This window comes from Triturus cristatus, chromosome 9 (genome assembly GCF_964204655.1).
Source record: "Triturus cristatus chromosome 9, aTriCri1.1, whole genome shotgun sequence".
Taxonomy (NCBI): Eukaryota; Metazoa; Chordata; class Amphibia; order Caudata; family Salamandridae; genus Triturus; species Triturus cristatus.
In genome coordinates, this window is record NC_140592.1 from 792,366,183 (window position 1) to 792,386,907 (window position 20,725).

General features: G+C 42.4%; 1 protein-coding gene across 1 annotated transcript in view; it reads left to right on the forward strand.

Annotated features, from left to right (window-relative positions):
* PRKCH (protein kinase C eta) overlaps positions 1-20,725 on the forward strand; it is a 536,393-nt gene that overhangs the window by 156,607 nt on the left and 359,061 nt on the right. Inside the window, exon 2 of the mRNA XM_085626180.1 lies at positions 10,549-10,612. Within this exon, the coding sequence (XP_085482306.1) occupies positions 10,549-10,612 (64 nt within the window). The remainder of the gene's footprint in view (positions 1-10,548; positions 10,613-20,725) is intronic.

Here is a 20,725-nt window from a genome sequence, read left to right on the forward strand (position 1 = left end):
GAATGGAATAGTTCATAGTTGGATCCATCACATATGTGGAGTTCAGAGAGCTTTAAATAATCTGCCTAGAAGATTCCTGGGTGATCGTCTCCCTATGAGTGCCTTTTCAGGATAAAAATGTGCGTTACAGATCTCGGCAACCTTGGCGCTGTGGCAGCAGATAATCCTTTTGACTTTAATGAACATTTGCTGCCTTACAGGAATGACAAGACTTCCAGGATGAGCGCTCAAAGGACATTTCTAAATGTTCTGCCATTGAAGAAGTGAAGGCACAACCAGCAACTGCCGGTTGGATTCCTAAAATTGGGGATCTAGTGTGTGAGAAGATCACTGACCACAAAGATTTTGGCCCAACATACAGAGCACCAGTGCCAGTACTTGGCATTCAAGGTACCAGAACTGTGATATTTACACTGCTTGCTGGTTGTAGATACAAACGGTTTGTCTCAATCGAACTAAGCAAACCACACCATGTGGCCAGTCCTACACAGTAGGCCAGGAGCGCTCCTTGGTAGGTACCTTTCTCCTCTCGTTACATACAGGGAATCCCTCTGCAATCTTTAAATGATAAAAATATTACTTGACCTACAGATGTATAGGTTCAGCAAAAACGTTTGGTAATTCACACTCTTTAACCTTACCCATAATTGCATTTATAGCCATTGGATTGATTGCATGTGCAGCTAAATGCAGCTGCACAGCATGAACAGCCCTCTCTGGGGTAGCTGTTATTGTGTGCATTACAAATTGTGTTAAGCATCTATAGAATATAACTAGGACTGTGCACACATTTCTACCACTGTTAATGGTGCTAAATTTGTGTATGATGCATAGCCGACTACAACTGATATTGATTAGTGAATATGGTAGGGCACTTTGGAACTAATAGTAATGTTCCTGATATGTTAATGGTATTTCTATGTCTTCAAATTCTCTATATGCATTTGGTACTGCACCTGTTGTGTTGTTGTGAAATTTTAGTGCAGTGCCATTGAATGCAGGGAAAGTAACTCTGTCCTGTATGCCTTGAGGGCAGCAACCATGAAGGTAACACCTCCCCCTGTAGCAGGAAACCCTTATTGTTCTAATAATGCTGTAACAGCATGTCAGCAGTCGACAGGAATGACAACCACCTGCACCATATTTAATGGATGAAATGCAAAGAAAGGAAAATGCTATAGTGGGGTATCATTTTAAAGGTTCCTGCTTGAACAACCTACAGAAAAAAGGGAATTTCCTATTAAGCTGAGGAGGATTAAATTCCCTAACACCACAGACATCTCAGTATGAGGTGAAAAGGAGATTTTGGGCACATGCAATAACTACCCAGAAGACTCATTAAATAAGTGCCTGACGTCGAATGTTGGCGGCACCATGTTATACGGTTCCTACGAATTTAGTAGGAGTGTGTATCTGACAATATAGACATAACAATACGGGAACTCAGTTCACACGTATTTATCTGAGAATGTTGGCCAGGTTCCTAGTTATCTCACAGTGCTCCATTTGGACCCCTAACGTTTCCAGTGTGGCACATGCTATCAGGAACCTCAAACATAACCTCTCTAATATTCCCCATTAAATTGTGGAAAACAGATCTACCCTTTCATTGGTTCTCTTTTGCATGCGCAAAGTAACACAAGAAAGATACAACATGGGTTTTAAAACATTTATGCAGAAGATTGTATTCTTGCATAGAAAGTTTGTGCTACAATTATTAGGCAGAAAAAACAGCACTGTAACCACCATTACAAGAATGATGAGCATAGGGGGAGTACCCCCGATAGATCCCCTGGGATAGCCTAACTCCCCATACCTGAGTGTGATGTATCAGGAAGCCAGCCTGTGCAGAACAGGCCACCATTGCGTGCAGGGTAGGGGTCAGAATCATTAGGACTGCATCTCAATCACAGCACATTCCATCCAGGGCTATCCCAGCTGACGTGTTCCTCTGCCCAATATGGCGCAGAGCTCTTTAATATATTCAAAGCACTGTTCCAATCGCACTGTGTCAAAAGACGCAATGCTGATGCCATGGTTAGTCTAAAGCTGAAGAGGTGTCTCCAGCCAAACAAGGGTATCACATGCCATGTACTCTAGCCATGGACAGAGTGTACGAATAACATGATAATAATGCTTGCTAAGAAATGAATAGTGTGTATAATAATTTCTCAAGATGTTGGCATGAAAGTGCAAAACATGTTCAAAGTCAGAAATAGAAAAACAATGTAAAGCTAAAACGTGGAACTAAAATGGAGATTGGGCATGGGCTCTGTCATGCCTCACTGCAATACTACCAGCGGGTAGCAATGTGGCAGATGTGATTGAAGATGTGAGGACTAGCACCAAAGCACTCAGTGAAAAGTAAACAAACCCCGTTCCAAGTACAACGGGGAACAGACATTATAATGGTACCAGTAGGGGCAAACACCCCAGACACAAATGAAAGAATCACAAACACTGTTCTGCAAAGAGGCTGCAATTCACCTATGTATGTCATTAGAAGAGCACAAAACTTCAGTCATGACAGATAATCACTGCCAGTGCTAAAGATGTGGGTCAGGCAGAGACCTGTAAGACCTGAAACACCTTTCCCCCTCAGAGTATCTTCTAATGAATAAAGATGACACCATTAGCACACAAGTACGATTGTAGTGTTGTGTGGTCCACCGCCCGGCATGAAGTGCCACTATAGAGAAGACCCACAAGGAGAAAACCACTTTGTCTCGTAATTAAAGGCTTCATGGATGGTGGTTTCATCACCCCGCCATCCTCCACATCGCTCCCCACCATGCCCGCCGACATTCCACCCATCATGGCAATCATACACTCACAGCAGCCAGTATGGATCATCCTATATCCACTCTTACATCTTTAAAATGAGTTGTACATTTAGCAAGCTACTTGATTGATGATGAGTGACAAAGAAGTTGAATCCTTTCATCCCTGTTCTCTTCTCACTGCACAAGCTTCCCCTTGCTTTTAAGATTGAGTTTAAGTTCACTTGTATTGTTGTCAATGCAAATGTCCTGAGTAAACCAGTGTTTCCTGCTCAGATACTGCAAATTGTACATAGCTCACCAGGAACCTAGTTATTTCTAAAGACATTGGGCTTGATTCACAAAGGTAAACTTACACTTTTGTGTACTTTTACGTTTGTTTTGGAATTCAGAATACTACATTTTAATAGTAAGGTTGCGAGTGCAGAGAGTCCACAGTCAGGGTGGAGAACTTCACACATATAAAGATAAAACATGCTTATCTATTTATGTGCAGAACCTCCGCACTCGTAAACTTACTATTAAAATGCAGTTTTGTGAATTCTAAAACAAAAGTAAACTTACACAAAAGTGTAAGTTTACCTTTGTGAATTACACCGAGAGACTCCCAAGCTAGGGGAATGAAATTCTCCAGCAGGGATGTTTTTAATTGCTTCTGGAATTCCTTCCCTGGCACTATCTGGATGATTCTTATCCTTTTGCCTCTGCAAAAAAGACCGAAGAAGTATATTTTCTTTTAGTCTGTGGGTTTAGGGGGGGTTAATATTTGGGCCCACTTCGTGGAGTCCTTTTGGAGATGAGTTCTTTCTCGAGTTTGTTTTGATTTCAAATTGAATTAAGTTGTTGTATGCTTTGAATGAATTGTTCATGATAAGTTACTTATGTTTATACACCTCCCTTCTTCCTATCAGAGAACGCCTAATATTGAAAATGATAAAAATTAAAAGTCTGTGAAGTAGCTAAACAGACAATCGACCAAAGGGTTGGCAAACACCGTCTATACAAGGCTAGCTGGCTTGGCTATTTGCCCTACCCCTGCAGTTCTGCAAGGAGTAGCAGTAGACTCAGGATGGGTGCTAGCAAAGTGGTGTGGGCCTACAGGGCAGCATACAAAACAAACAAAATCATGTCACAGCTTTAGTTAAGAGACGTTATATTTCTGTATGATGAACACATACTAACTACGACAGTAAAACAAAACCTTACAACATCCCTGAAAAAATCATTTGAAGTAACATTATAGTTATGAATCAAACCATGAAAATAAATTATATTTGCCAGGCATCATTGGATACCATACCTCCTCCACCATTGCACTGTTCGTGACCTCACACATGACATAAATGACATGAAAGACATTATTAATGAATACAACTCTGACATCATCGATGACATCACTAGTTACAGCACTGAAGACATTACATACTACATTTTCAGCATCATTAATGATGGAGGTAATGCCTTGTGTGCCCCATACCTCTGTCGCTGGTGCACATTTGGTGTACAGCATATGAAGCACAGCTGGATCATTGTTAATGCTACACTACTGAGTAACCTTCTTCTCTCCACTACCTACTACTTCTGGTAAAGTCCACAGCAATCCAGAACCACTAGCACACATCGAATGAAGTGTTCACAAGGTGGTAACACAGGGCCCTGCAGCCTGTGCGGCGCAAGTTGAATTTTTTTCTGCGGGAGATACGCCTCACCCAGACAGGACAGTCACTGGGAGGAGCCCATTGAAGGAATGGGAAAAAGGGAATAAAAACATACACCACTGCTGATAATTGCTCCTAAGGCTGATAATTGCTTTACATACTTCTATGTGGTGCAGAGTATTCATTGGGGAGTTAAAGGTTTAAAAAAGCTATACAAACTGGAAATGGTCTAAAACAGGATGTCTCCTTGGCCCAGTACTGTTATCATTGTATCTACAAGACTTAGCAGAACAGCTTGTGCATCTGAAAAACGCTCTGCTATAATTAGGTTCTCCTGCTTTACAGACACTGTTGTACACTGACAATGTTACTCTTAGTGACCTTGCCCCAGTAGGCCTTCCACAAAGCCTAACTGAGCCGAGCCATTATGCAACAAATTACTTTTTGAAGATCAATTTGTTAAAAGAAAATGTGGCGACTTCAACACCAAACTTGGCCCCACTCGCTAGGTCAATGAGCGAGCTATTTTGGAAAACGTCTGTGTGAAGGGGTGCTTCCCAGCAGTGGAATATGAAAGCCAAGGCCTTTCTGAATGCAGAAAAAAGGTTTGCTGCCTATGTTAGGGGGGACTATGGACAAACCACTGATTACATCTTTCTTATCCGGGCTCCTTATGAGGTAGGTTGTCAGCGGGGGCGCTATAGTTACGGTCCTAAGTGACCAATAACCCCTTATGGCTAGGTCTTGGCATTCACAAAGGAGAAAGTAGGGTATGTGGTATCCCTACTTCATTCTCAACCCCTTCCGTGCTCATGACGACCTCAGCTCGTCATGAGTCACAGTGGAGCTGTGCTCATGACGAGCTGAGGTCGTCATTATTGCCGCGGCCCTACCACGCGCGATTAATTCCCCGCCTGTGAGGGAGAATTAATCAGTGGGCGGGGTCGTGACGAGCTCAGCTCATCATGAGCACAGCTCCACTGTGAGTCATGACGAGCTGAGCTCATCACAAGCACAGCGGCGCCGCGGCCACCCCGCACCACGGGGGAATTACCCCCCACAGGGAAAGGGTTAAATGTTGAGTTCTAGGGCCTTTACCTAGTATGGAGGAATGTTGACTTAACTGTTGTGATCAAGAATCTGTGTACTAACCATCTTCATAAGCTGTTGGACCCTCTGACCCACCTGGCAGATTCACGGTCTATGACTAATAATTTTGTCCAATTGGGGTTAGCTATTAGGGACTTTCTTATGAAACCAACCAAGCCGGCTACTATTGGGGATAAGTGGCTTGACTCCTCTCTGAGAAAGGACTCTGCAAACCTGCATAGTGCCCTAAAGGAGAACCCCCGAGATAGCCTCAAGATCAAAGGGTATAGAGCAGTGTATAAAGGGGCCATGTCCAGTATGCACAAGGAGCTTAAAATGGAGTACTGGGGGAGGGTGGTTCTGTCTTGCAGGCAGAAGGATTCGACAAACCTTTGGAGGGTAGTTAGGGACATTGGTGCTAGGGGGTCAATTGATTCCTCAGTCATCACTACCATCAGTCCTGAGGCCTGGGTGAGCCACTTCAAGGCCCTTTACTGAGCTGACAAGCCCCAGGGTATTCGGGAGTTTGAGGTGTTTACCCAATTTCTATGAAATTCACTTTGGATGAGGTCCTGGAAGCTATCGTAAGTCCATATCAAACAAGGGATGGGGTCCCTATGCACTTATATAAATTTTACCCAGACCTGTGGGCTCCATTACTTTGCAATTTTTTGAATGCCTTCACCTGCTGTGGTCTCCCAAATACGTTGCATGCTGCCACTAGCATACCTGTCTTTCAAAGGTGATCAACAGTCTCCAAGTTTCTACCTCTCTGTATCCTCATTGGATTCTGTGATAAAAGGTCACAGGAAGGGTTGTTCTGGATTGGCTACTGTTATGGGTCACAGAGATTAACACACTCTTGGAGGTTCAGTATGTTTTTTGTGAGGGGCTGGGCATGGTGAAGCAATGTCTCAATGTACACCTGCTCATTAGAAAGTATAGCATTGTGAAGCAGGGCTTCATCTGTCTGGCCTTCATGAACCTGTCTAGTGCCTTCCACAGTGTGTTTGGTCTAAGCTGTGGGGTTTGCTGAGTTATCTGGGTTTGGATCTAGGGCTCGTTCAAATTTTGCGAGCCCTACAGTGCAATCTTTTAGTGTCTGTTAGGTATAGTCCCTCCAGCGAACACACTCCCAGCTTTTCACTGGGGAATGGCATCCGTCAGGGGTGTGTACTGGCACCAATCCTCTTTCTGTTGTCTATCAATGGTCTTGAGGCGACCCTGTTCGCATGTGCAGCTGTTGTCCTGGGTGGTGGGCGGGAAAAAAGTTACTGCGTTACTATGCGCAGATTATGCTGTTCTAATGGGGAGAACACACAAGAGTCTAAACAATCTCTTCCAGAAATTTGTTTGCTTTATGGGGTCTTTGAGCCTTACAACTAGCTGCTCAAAAATGTACACCATGTTCTGCAGCCCCAAATAAAGGAAACCGAGGAATGTACACCTCCTAGGCCACCATGTTTCCTCCACCCAGAACTTTTGCGATCTAGGGGTGGTTTTTGATGCCAAGGGAAACTGGGGCCCCTGTGGGCAGAAAGCTTCCCAAATGTTTGCCAGCACTATCGGGTATATTTCCAACTTAGATTCTTGCATTGGCAGAAAGGCCATGGCCCCCCTGATGGAGGTACTTAAGAGCAAAGGCCTCCCCATTCTCACTTATGGGGATCGACATATTGGGCCACTCCAACATCTCTTCCATCCAAACTGAAGAGAACAGGATTCAGCATCGCCTTCTGGGCGTACCCCTAGCCTGTACCACCGTCATTGTCCACCAGGAGCTCTGTATTGGGCATATAATCGTCCCCATTAAATTAGCCCGCTGGCGTCAGGTGCGCTATCTGGGCAAATTCACATGCTGGTCTGAACAGGAAGGTGATCTTGGACTGCCTTGTCTGTGATAGAGGTTTAGCTATTCACTGGTTACAATGCATTAAACAAGTAACATCGGATCTGGGGAGACCTGAAGCTTTTTCTGCCCCTTCTAGTATATTTAAGGCCGATCTAACTTGGGCCAGGAAAGTGTTCCTTACTAGAAATCGACTGCATAGAGAGATATGTGAATCCTCTAAAACCTCTGTCAGGGAGTATGCTAACTTGGAAACCACCCTTAATATGGAACCATACCTGTCATGGATGGGCACTACCTGGGACAGAGTTCTGTTCACCAGATTTAGGTTTGGGAGTGTTAGGTGACAATTAAGTTTCCTGTTGGGCCAATTTGCTTTCACTAAGCTGCTAATCTGCCCCTGTGATGAGTCCTCACCCCAGAGTTTGCTCCACTTCATTCTGTGGGTATTATAGGGTCTACTCCAAAATATTTTTAGCCCCACTTATTAGAATTTATGGAATTAGAAGAAGTGCTGAAGCTTTGTTGTTTTTGCAGTCTCTGAGTTCCTCCATACTCTGCTGCAGTGCCTGTACTTTTTTAAAGAGTGCCCTCACAAAGTAAATGGTCTTTTAAGAGCCTGAAGCCCTGTGTTGTTGTCACGTTTTGTACGTTTTTACTTTAGATTGTCCTATTCTGAATGTTTTCACTTGCTGACTGTACGAGATCTGGAATTGTCTTTTATTAATAACGTTTTGAGCATTTGTACTGTGCTTTTCTGGCAGTGTCTTACAGATGAAATAAGGTTTTATCTGATTTGAACTGGAAATGTATAAAGCTAACATTTCACCCACCTTATTATATGTCTGAGACTTTATTGCATTTAAATCCTGGTCCTTTTTAAATAATCACGAGGGCTAGATCGACGTTTTATACATTAGGGTCTCCCATGCTGGTACAAGCATTGCATTTTGAAACTCGCATAGCCAGCATATACGTTTCAGCACTTGCAGCGGTTATTCGATGGGGCTATTGTTTAACCCATGCCTCAGAGTGACCCCTGAAACAAATTTTGAAGCAAGTGGTCTTTAATAGAATTAGCAAATAAGGCACTTTTAGAGTAATCTTACTTTGTGCACTGATATTATTTGGTTTACTACAATCCTGGTCTTGTAGCCAACAACAAAAGGGGCAGTCTCACTATTAAGTATGAAGCTTGATAGCGACCGTTGTCTCAATCTGAAAATGTATAAAACAATTATAGACCGCCCGTTAATAAAAAAAACACAGCTTTATCTCACATACACTTTAGACCATGGTGTAGGAGAGTGCTGCTTTTATTACAGATGATTAATATTCCAGTAAACACATTAACATGGAAATAGGTGGTTCAGCCTTATGACCTATCTATTTGCCCTCTATGTCAAGATGGTATATATGCACTTTATGCTTGTCCGGCACTAAGCTCATTGCACAGAATGTATTTATGTCCACACTTATGTTTTAAAAAAATGCAATATAGAACTTTGTGATGAGTTAACCTGTTTCTGTCCCCTCCGAATGAACTAGCCTGTTGTTATATTCTTAAACATTCTAAATGTTTTTGGTATATATCCTAAAATTGATTGTGATGTATGTACGTCGTTTTAAAATGTATTGTTGATTTGGTGTACTTATGGAGGTTTAAAATGTATTTTTTCTGTATTGTGGATCTGAGTTAAGGTTTAATTCAGTCTCTAGAAAGCAAGGTGATCAAGTGTTTTTGAGAACTGAGAGAAGTGAGAAAGCTAAGAAGAGGCGATATTTAAACCTGCTTTCAGTTTCTTGCTTAGGGGTATGAAAACAGTCCTTTATAAAAACATGAGTATTAGATGCCACTAAGTAGTGAGTAGTGGAAACATTGAGCTAGGCGGGGGTGTATACTGCTGGGCTTCCTCTCCCTCCAGCCAGAGGAGGGAAGAGCTCTAGGGGAGGAGTGGATAATGCTGATCTCTGAGGAAGTAGGACGCTTGCCTCTCTTAGGTGCATAGTCTGCAGTCTGAAAGGAGTGGGATTTTGTAGAGCTCCTGAGTGTATGTAGTGCTGGTGTGAGCCGGGGATGTAGGCAGCTTGTCCTGGATACAAAGGGGGTCATTACGATGGCGGACACCGTGCTGGGTCTTGGGACCGTCTGCCCGTAATGTGGCGGTCCTACACATCAGATTATGATGCAACCGCCACCATGGCGGTTGCATCATGTATCGCTGACATTGCGGAGAGTGCTGCTGGCTGCCGCACCCACCGCAATGTCCGAAATGCACTATTTGCATTTCCCTGCACTTCGTGGCAGGCACCACACGGTGCCTACCACCTGATGCAGGGAAATGTAGAGGGGTACCATAGGTACCTCCCAGTGCGCACCCACCTCCACCCAACACAAGGGGGCCTTCTACTGGCCCCCAAACGCAATGTCCACCAGCCTGTGAATGGAGGTTTCACCGCCATACACCGGCTGGTGGGGAGGCAGCATCATAATATGGCGTATCATGCCTACTAGGCACCGCCACCATATTGTTGATGCAGTGTGGGTCAGCCAGGCAATCGTAACGATTGCCTGTGGTGGACGGGCTGCCGGTGGTGGTTTCACCACCATCGTAATGACCCCCAAAGTGTCACTTACTTGAGTTGAAATGCTTGCTTGAAGTTTGGTTTTGAAAGGAGTAGGAGGGAATATTTTAGTAGATGGGCCAGGGGTTGCTGTCAAGGGATGAGGTAGGTGTGTTGAGAATTTGTACACAGTAAAACAAATATAGGGTTTGGAATAGAATGGGGTAGACTTGGGAAGAGTATACAAATCATGACATATTGAGAGGGGTTGAGTCAACTGTGTGACTCGCATACAGTGGGACAGGAAGGAGAAAGTAACAATCAGGTCTAGTGCTCAACAAAAAGAGGGCAACTTCGAGGTTTGATGGATCAAGTATTACACGTTTCCAGTTTCAGTTGGTTTCCAAACATTACTAATGGACTATGCTCTAAAGTTTTGCAAAATTTATGTTTCCACATACACCACCACACAAGCCGGGTCAAAAGGAAACGTCAAATTGAAGCGAGTGTAATATTTTAATTCATCTGAATGCAATGCAGTAGAAACTTTATGAACAGTGGATTGTGGCACTGAAATCCCTAATCTTTGTGGTTTCATTTGTTTCAGCTGGATTTGGAGCCAGAGGGGAAAATATTTGTTGTGGTATCTCTAACAGGATCCTTCACTGAAGGTAAGGAAATGAATTCACGAGTTCTATATTAGCATGCATTTTATTTATAATTCTGTCCCACATCATGAAGCAATTATCAGCACATGTGTTATTTCTTTGTGCTAGGATTCTCTTCAAAACAATTCAATTTACATCTAATATGTTGTGGAGAAGGGTGCATGCTTTAATTCACACTGAAGCATCCGGTCATATTTAGCCAAAAGAAATACACAATTTCTGTATTCCCTTTCTGCTGTTGCCTTTTACTGTTGCCTTTTACTGTTGCAATAGCAAGGAATGCATTTGTCAAAACTCTCACTCAGGGTTCACAGAGGTTCACAACAGTTGTTGGAACTTTGATGCATAAAGGCATGGCAGTCGTCAGCAGGAGCAAACAGTGTTGGAAATACTACCCAAAATAGAGCAGGGCTTCTGATGTCATGATACCGGAAGTCCCACAGTTAACGGCCCTCCAGTAACGAGGAGGAGCTAGATGTACCTCCGTCGTCAGAAACTTAGTGGTTTCCCCTCCTCTGAATGAGGCATTGGAACTAAAAGGTGGCAATTCTGGCATCCTGCTGATTTTACTCTGCTTTCTCATGGTCACCCACCTCTAAATGAATGTGTTCATATAACATGACATACTATATCTCTGTTGCCTTTGGCCATGCAGTTAATAATGGGTTTCAAATTGCTGCAAATCAGTGGTGAAGATCATTTATATAATAATTCATGTGTTCCACACTCAGGAAGTGTTAGAGTTTTAAGTTCCACATTGAAAATAATGCAATTGCTTCTTCATAAACATGTATTTTCTTTTGGGTTCTGCCTCAATCAATAGGGGTGATGATGGTTTCCAGTTATGGTGCAACATTGCTTGCACAGTGTGATCTGTGATAAGTAGACTAGATGTCAGTTTCCAGACACTGGTATCATTGCTTTTTTGTAAAAAATAAAATCTTCAAATACCCCTGCCATTTTGCTTTTTTTGAAAATGGGTTTTGTTCCAGGTTTTTCAAAGTAGATAACAAATGAAATTAACATTGCCCATTAGTATTCAGGCTTCCCTACCATCTGTGTACTGTTGAGCCTTAGACAATCCCTCAAACACCTTTCTATTGTGCAGGTGGAATTGCATTCAGATTATCTAGAAATCAACTTATAATGCAAATATTATGTCATTGTCTTTATCCAAAGGCATATATCCTTAACATATATTGGTTATCCCAGTGATATAGTCTACCCTATATGGTTTATAGCTACAGTGCAAGCAAACATGTATACTGGTACATGATTCTTCATTCCTACTCTCTAATGAGCTATTCAGCATCAACCAGAGAGATAAATGTGCAGAGTGAAATCAGCTGTGCAAATATTCTAGTTTGGGTGGCATTTAGGGAGGTGTATGATCCACCCATTCTCATCAGCAGTGACATTAGCATATTCTTAGAACAAGTTGAGTCTGGTCTAAAAAGCAAGCAAAGCTGGTAATAGTAAAGGGTGGCATAATGAATATATAGGAGCATCTTATTCAATTGTATTTCGGTAAAGACGTAGCATTGGAGATGTTAGGAAACAGCAGCAATGTTGACAATGCGGTGGGGGATCTCAAAAAAACAATCAGTGCCAGGGCCGGACTGGGGACCAAAACCGGACCTGGTGCAAAGTGCTCGGCCGCCACCCCCAACACCCCCCTCCCCCCCCCGGGGGAGGGAGGGGGTGGAGCACTTTGCCAGGGCCGGTTTTCGGCCTATTTTGTTACAGGGCCGATTTAAAAACGGCCCTGTAATAAAATCGACCCCCAGGGGCATAAAACCGGCCCCCACCCGTGCGGCGCACTGTGGGATTGCCCGGTGCCCCACCCAGACCATTCGGCTCTGAAGTATGAGCTAGCATTGCCCAGGGTATCATTGATGAGTTTCACTACTGAAGCTACTGACATGCAGAGGTTTACTGAGGGCAAGGTTTGTCCCAACACAATCACTTGATTCTATTGCATAAGACGAGCGACACATGACTCTCTTAGTCATCAGCTCCTGCCTATGCTATGCACCATCAGTAAGGTACATTATAAAGTTATTCTATTGAGAGTAACCCTGTTTTGCTTAAACACCAAGTGCATTCTTCTGAATGCATTGACCGTCAATCGTAAGTCCTCTTCTGCTCTTCATAATCTGCCTGGTTCTGACTACTTTAGCTGAAGAGCTATTAAAAAGACCCTCACCCCCCTGTACTGTCTGTTTACAGACTTTCCAACTGCTTTCGACCACGTTGGCAGATGTGCGCTATGGTCTAGACTCCTAAGATTGGGCATGCTGAGGGCTTTGTTCACTGGCTTGCAGCTTTTATATATGTGGCTGCTCCGAATCGTCTGATTTCTTCAGTGATGTGATTTAAGCACAGCATTAAGTAAAGGTGTATTTTACTTTTCCACAAACATACATCTAATTTTATTTAAGTTTTACCTGAGGCACTTACCTTGCCTCATAAACTGGGCACATATTAAATCTCTGCATTAATGTGAGATTACACTGTCTTTTCTGACCAGACACAAACACCCCTGTAGTACATCAAGCCAACAAGGAGACTATAAAATGCTCTAAAACCAGAGCAATATGTTTGGGCAAGCCATGCAATAAATAGGATGGCTTGATGGAGATGTATTAGACCAAGTGGCTGATGATTGCTATTTTGAGGTGGAGCTCGATAGTCAATTGTGGTGTAGAAATGTGGAGAAATGACGGTGCCCCTTGATTAGGGTGACCTCGGATGATGATTGTCACAACTTATTTTTGGAACTCCTATAGGGTGCTTAGATGCTGAGTGGGAATTGGACAGTGAAATGTAACCACTATGGGAAGACTATGGGCTTGCATAAGTCCAACCTTGGTCATTTGTCTTGACTAGTGTTTCCTGGGTGCACGATTGTCACAAAGGCAGCACAGGCAACATGATTATTCCTTTTTCATGTACCCCAAGCTAAGGCGGGAAGCTTATGATAAATGATTTGCTCCAAAATAGATGATGACTCACTCTTGAATAAACCTATGACCTGGGCAGACCCTTTAATAAGTACCAGGCACTAATGGAAATTGATACAATTAGTATCACATTTAAATAGATTTAGATAGATGTTTAAGTTCTAAACATTGAGATGTCATTTCGAAAATTATTCTCTCCAATTTGGAGCCATTTTCTCTTGTAGGGTGTATATGGAGACGGCCCATCAGGGCCAGATTCAGGACTACTGGGGGTCAAATTATATATCAGGTGCACTGTACCTGTTTGCCCCATGATGCATCCTTAACTGGGTGCACCTGGAGCAAACAGTGTGGACTGCCCATTACAAAAATGCTTTTTTCCAAGTACAGCCGCGAATTCAAGCCTGCCCTGGAAACAGCACATTAGTGAAAGGCAAGCGGACTGTTTGAAGTCACTGGTCATCCTTTCACTGCAGGTGGCTGACCCAGCTTTCCTCTGAAGGGGGAGAAGGGATGCCCCCCGCAGGCAGGTGCAGTGTGTGTGGCAGCACCCACCTGCATGTGAAGTTGGGGAGGGGTTGGGACCCGTGTGTGTGCCCCTGACAGCAAACCCTTTTGTGATACCAAACTGTACGTAGGGATTAATAAGTGGGCATAAACTCCTGTGGCACCCGAGGTGTAATTTATTTATTATGGCCTCTGGTATGCCTATTGACTTTTGTAGAGCATCCTTTATTTTGGTCAACTACCACTTCATGATGTGATGAATATAAAGATTGTTTTACCAGCGAGAGGTAGAATCTACAGTGTGTGTAACTGTTGACGTCCAGTTTGAATTGTTATAAATGGCATTTGATTATAGTGAGATCCGATTGGTCGTGTATGACTTCCATAGATAGTCATTATTAGGAACTTCATAGCCGTGAGGTTGTGGGAGTGACTCGCCAGACTGGTGAATGACTTTCATGATGTTCAGCAAGCACTGATGCAAAGCAAATGATGCATTGCTCTCAGTAGTTTCTCTCCGTTGCCCTCCAGTTTGTACCAGCGCCACAGGCAGCTTTCACTGCACATGTGTGTGTCATGAGTTCATTTCACCAGTGGTGTAAGTGAATCATCCATCCCAATTTTGCCAGTGTTCACCACAGTACCTCCGGGTCCCCAGAAACGAATGCCAGGGTAAAATCAGGGAAGGTCACATGCAAATGCCAATGTCTGATCACAGCCACTTTCACAATTAGAAACGTCAAAGCCATGCAACGATCACTCTTCTTAAGGGGTTGTACAGTCCAGTTCTGTACCTTGGTAACAACTGTTAAAAAATTGTGTTCAGTAAATAAACAAGACCAGTTGGCAGACTGCAGAATCAATCTCTTTTTTTCCCCTTCTTGAACATCAACACAGTAGCCCCATAAAGCCAGAATGGTGGCCGGCTGTTAACCACTCTTGGCTTTAAATGGGTTACATCCAAAGGCCATGACCAAAAATGCACCAAATAGATTGGTTGGCATACCGTGAGATGGGATGCGATGCACACTAAGAAATTTGTATTTATTAAATATCCTACTTTGTCGTAAAAGTCAGTAAATCCCATCAATATGCCATAAGTTTGAAGTTGCATTCCCACCAAACAGCCCAATGCATCGACGCAAAGATGGGTATACCATAGGTATACCACTATACTCCAAATCTCCAATAGGACATGTACATATCTTTCATCCTTCAGACTTCATGGCTCTAAACCATATTGACGTGAGTGTCACCAGATCATGTGGCCATTATCTACGGTTCTCCTAAGTTGCGGTAGTACAACAAACTCACACGGGTGAATCAGATCTGAAATTAGACTGATTATGAGTACTAGAGGCTACCTGGCAAACCAAGGGACTACGTATCTGAGTTGTGATGCGTGATAACATTTCTGAAAATCAGGAAGCATACCAAACTGCCCCTAGCTCCTTGGGCAATCAAAGTGTACCTTATGAAATCTGTGCTGCCTTAGTGCCCCAAAAAACTCTCAATAAACCACCCAGTTGTCTTGAATAGTGATCCAGAATCAACAGAGCATAGTTTTCAAAACATATAAAAAATATTTGAGATATATCATTTTGAAAAATATAACATGCCCCAGTAATGACACTGGATGATATAACCATTTTTGATCAACGCCTTCATTTTAGCTTACATGACAGTGATATTCACCTGATATAATTCTCTTATATTATTGGAATACCTAAGTATTGAAGGGTGGGTCGACAGTATTATAGTTGTGCATTGGATACAGGATATACTTAAGCTGAACTTGAAGCCAGACTGCAGTCCCACCACCCCTATCATTGCACTACTCATGAACAATTCAGGGTCTTTGGTGTCATATGCACATATGGATGCAACATGTTGTATTTCTTGGCTGCTCTTCAGTCAGTGCATGCAGAGATACTCTTATGCAAGAGTCGATTCTAGCGCGGTATAAATTTATAAATAAATAAAAATAAATAAATGAGCAGCATCTGTCTAGAGGCTCCATGACCAGAGTAAAGATTGGGGGTGAGCAGCCAGGAATACAAAATAATATTAGCCAACATATCAATATAGAGTAACATAACCCGACGTATGTAAGGCTTCCCTAGCCCACAATGTTTGAATCCTTTCAACATGAATTGCCACACCACTCTATTGTTGGCCTTATGGGCATCGAGACTGGTCATGGCATATGAAGCCTGATCCCATTGAATGTGTTCCAAATAAAGAAAGGCCTATTGATATATAGAGGGTATCTCTACCATCTTCAAAACCAGCCTTGTCCTTCCCTATCAGGTTTCAGAATACTCTGGATAGTCTCCATTATAGTATCTGTCAGAGGGGTTAGTGTCCACATTTTTCATTAATTAAGGTTTGCAGGAGTCAAACAGGAGCAGGCCCTTCCCCTACGTTTTTAATACCCTTGATAGTGAGTTCTTGAATGGATCTTGGCAAATGCCGCTTTTCATATGCCTCAGTAAACATTTTTAACAATTGGTTTACCAGAAAATCACTATAAATTGTATAAACCTCTACTGGGAGACTTTCCCTTCCTAGTGTTCTACCCATTTTAGCTGCCTAATCGCCAATTTTACATCTTCTATTTGTATGGGGTTGTTTAAGATCCCTCTTTCTTCATCCCTTTTTACAAGTAGATCTGCCTCATTGAGTAACAATGCTATGTGCTCAATATCAACACATGTATGAGCTGTGTACACGTCTCAATATTATTCTGTAAATCTATGATTTTTCTGCATCTGATCTGTCAAAGAGTTACTTTCCACATCATTTACGGCCATTGTAAGATTGTGACCCATTTCTATACTTGCCAGCAATACCAGTAGTCTTACAGTCTAATCACTCCCTTCGTGTTGAAATGCTATGTGCATTTTATAGTATAATTTCCCCAACTTTCAGGCTCCTCTTTCAGCTTCCCCCTTTCCAGCCTTTGACATCCGACCAGTATCTTTTGCCAAAGCACAGACTGTGATCTAGGTCCCACACCTCCTGCTCCAACCACATCATCTTAGTTGCCAGATATCTTCTAACACAACAGGTAGTATACATATTTTGTCCCCTGCTAGAAACCTTGAAAGCATCCCACACTGTGCCCACAGAATCCACTGAAATCATGTATGGCTTGAAGTAATCCCTTATGATTTCAGCAATTAAGGCTCTAAATATGGTGTCCTGTCCTAACCAGCAGCCTCCATTTAAGGACTGGAATTGGTTCACTCCTGTGTGTGAACACATTTATTTGGAGCAGGGCAAGGTTCAAAACAGATCTATTGAGGGATTCAATATGCATGGTTTCAGAGAAAGCAAAATTCATATGGAAGTAGGAGTTATGTGGAGAGGAGTAAAATTTGATAGCAACATTGGCTGTTTGCCATGATTCAACCAGAACTAACCGTACTTCCCAAAGTAAAATTATTATCTAAATAGTATCTAATTAGCACATGAAATGGAATGTTTAGAATGGAAAATCCAATCATCGGCTTAGAAATCCAGTGCTTAAATTCTTAGAAATCCAGTGCAGAACAGGTCTTTAGTTGTGGTACCTCCACTAGAAAGCTGACTTATGAGGTAGGAGAAATGGAGGCAACAAAACGGACATACACTAATACAGAGTCACCAATGTAGGCCCTACAACGAATTTGGAAGTATGTTATTTTCATATTGACTGATTTACTATATTGGAGTAAATTACGAACATCGCAGGTTACGATTATGTGCATCTTAAGTTACACTTGATATTGTAATTTACAAACTCAGCTAGAGCAGTAAGATGTATCTTAAGGATGCCTTAAGTTTGAAATGTAGATAAATGGTATTCAAATAAGTTAATGAAAAGTGGCGTAACTTACACCATGCATAATTTATGCTAGTGATATAACTTAAAATCAAGAAAGTTTGATCAACAAAACCAAGTAAACATTTTTCGGTAGCCTGGACATTTTTCACACAACACACATTCTCTTCTCCAATTCACCTTGTGAAAATTGGGGTGATTGCACATAGTCACCCTATTTACTCCACCAATTTCCACACTTGGCTTAGGGCGCAAATAGTCAATGACAAATGCATTAAAAAATATTAGAGAAATGTCATTAACTTCAAGATACTAGAAGTGTTCCTTAAAAATTTGACATTACAAAATATCTCCGCCAATTGTTATCATCCCAATCAATCAATCAATCATATTTACTTATGTAGCGCGACAAATCACACGCTGAGGTTGCTGCACCCAGTTCCACCCAGCAGTATTCATGGATAGTGGGTGTGTCCAGAGTCACTGTTAGACCATTTCATGTAACACCTATCGCTATAAATGATTTCAACCATATTTTAAATTTATGGGGCAAAATGCACATTCATGTGTATCTTACCTATGCAAGTTCACGCATTTAGAATAACTTGTGTTACTTGTGTCTTGATCAGGAAAAAACATTATGTATACACTATGTTGCACTCCTGAAACACCACACATTAGAGGATCAACTTTTACTCTTAAACAAATCCTTGGCCCACAATATGGTCTACCCTTCCCAACAAAACACAAATGCTAATTTCAGATCACCTGCACTCTGTAAGAGAAAGCACACTTAGCTAGCCTCGACAGAGAGATGTACAAATACCTGTGGAAAGACATAACTTAGAAAATCATCATAAAGACAATGTACCTCCAGGAGCAGGTATATTGCCTGGTTTTGGCAGAGACACCACAGTCTGAGCTACTTGTAAGAGGAACAGAAGGAGGCACATTTCCACTTGAAGCCACACATCAGGAACATAAACGATCCGGAAGAGAGCTGTTTTGCCCAAAAACATTAGTGAAAGAATTTCACGGATTTGGGAAATTTACAATCTTGTGCATTAGGTGGCTAAGTGCCATGCATTGAACTTCGGCATACATGGTCATAAGGTCAGTGTTGTAACAGAAACGCACTATCAGGCTACCCTTATTGACAGTGCTTAATTTGTGAAAGAATAACTGCCGGTACCCGAAGCTCTACTCAGAAGCTGCGGCCCATGTAGTTACATATTGGTGCGCCGAATACTTTAAGCTGCACAGTCCTAAATACACTTCATGACTCTTTAATCCACTGCCAAACACTTCCTGCCCCTTATTCTCACTCCTGAAGATTCCTGCTTTGTCGCTTTGTTACTGTTTTCCCCTCTCCGTTTTCCTCTGTCTTTCCACTTAGTGTGTTTTTTCGTCTCTTCCACTCGGTAAATGTCTGATGCAGACAAATAAGTGCTGGTCCCCACAAAGGAGTGGCGGTGGCCCCCACCGGCAACCACCTGCTCAAATTAAGCACTCTGTACATCCTGATTTCTAGAACCTGTAGGTCAAAACAACATGTACTCCAAACATTTCCTCTCACATCATGAATGCTTATCAGCACACAGTACGGATCACACATCTGTATGCATAGTCAACAACACAACCATGTCATGTTGACATATGTTGTGCTTTTGTCATCATGAGTCACCTCTCTCTGTCTTGTAAAGTCCTGTACAAGTAGACACTTAAACATGAATCACACAACACCCTTCTGTCATACTTGCCTCATCACATATTTCATTTCCACATCATTAACATCAAGAAGGGAAACAAAAATACAAAATATATTGAGGAACCTACTACATTAAACAATTATGCGATTGTGCCGAGCCTTATGAACAATGCACACATGTCTTTGCATGCAGTGTCAGTCACATTACAGTACATACGTGAAACACACATGTGCACCTGAAACACATTGAAAATCAGTAAGCAATTCCTTCTTTATAAATTTGTAGGAATAATATGTACTTAACATCAGTAGAACATCAATATGCATACAAAAGGTATTGATGTGGATAATACGTTCACATGCACAACAATGTGATGTGACCCACTTGCCATTTTCTTCCAGAGCATGATGGAGGTAATCAAAATGTACGTGCTCAAAAAAAAGTACTTCCTGCAATGGAAGGAGACCCATGAGCCCAGAGAGAGTAATGCAATTCTAATCACTCATGTCACATGATCCTGGTTCCTGTTCTAGTGGTGGCTCAGTGTTAGGGAACAGTGTTGGTCACACAACAAACAGGCCCCATCATATGCTTTCAATTCAAAGATACATACCATGTAGATCTAATGTATGACATAGCCTCATCACGAACTCTTGAAGTACTGTGACTGCTACACCTGAGGATGAGGGTACAGCACACAGCCCTGTAAATGAACGGGCCATCTCACATTAGGACACCTAAGCAGTTGAAGCAGGAGAAAAAGGTAGGGAAGGGGAGTCAGAAGGACATGAACTCAGTCGTGCTCTCCAGACACATAGGGGGCAAACAAAGACCACCAGTCGTGCTGCCATTGAAGCCCATCCAAGGAGGCAAAATGATCTGTGGAGCATGAAATACAGTTTTCGCTCATCTGCAGGGGAATAGCTGCTTAAAGAACAATGGGCCAGATGTATCAACATTACATTTTGCGAGTCTATAATAGCGAATTTTACCGATTCGCTATCATAGACTCGCAAAATGCAATGTATGTAGGAATCTGCTAATATTTTGCGAATCCTACACATTCCTTATTTACGACTCGCAAATTGCGAGTCGCAAATAAGGAATGGCT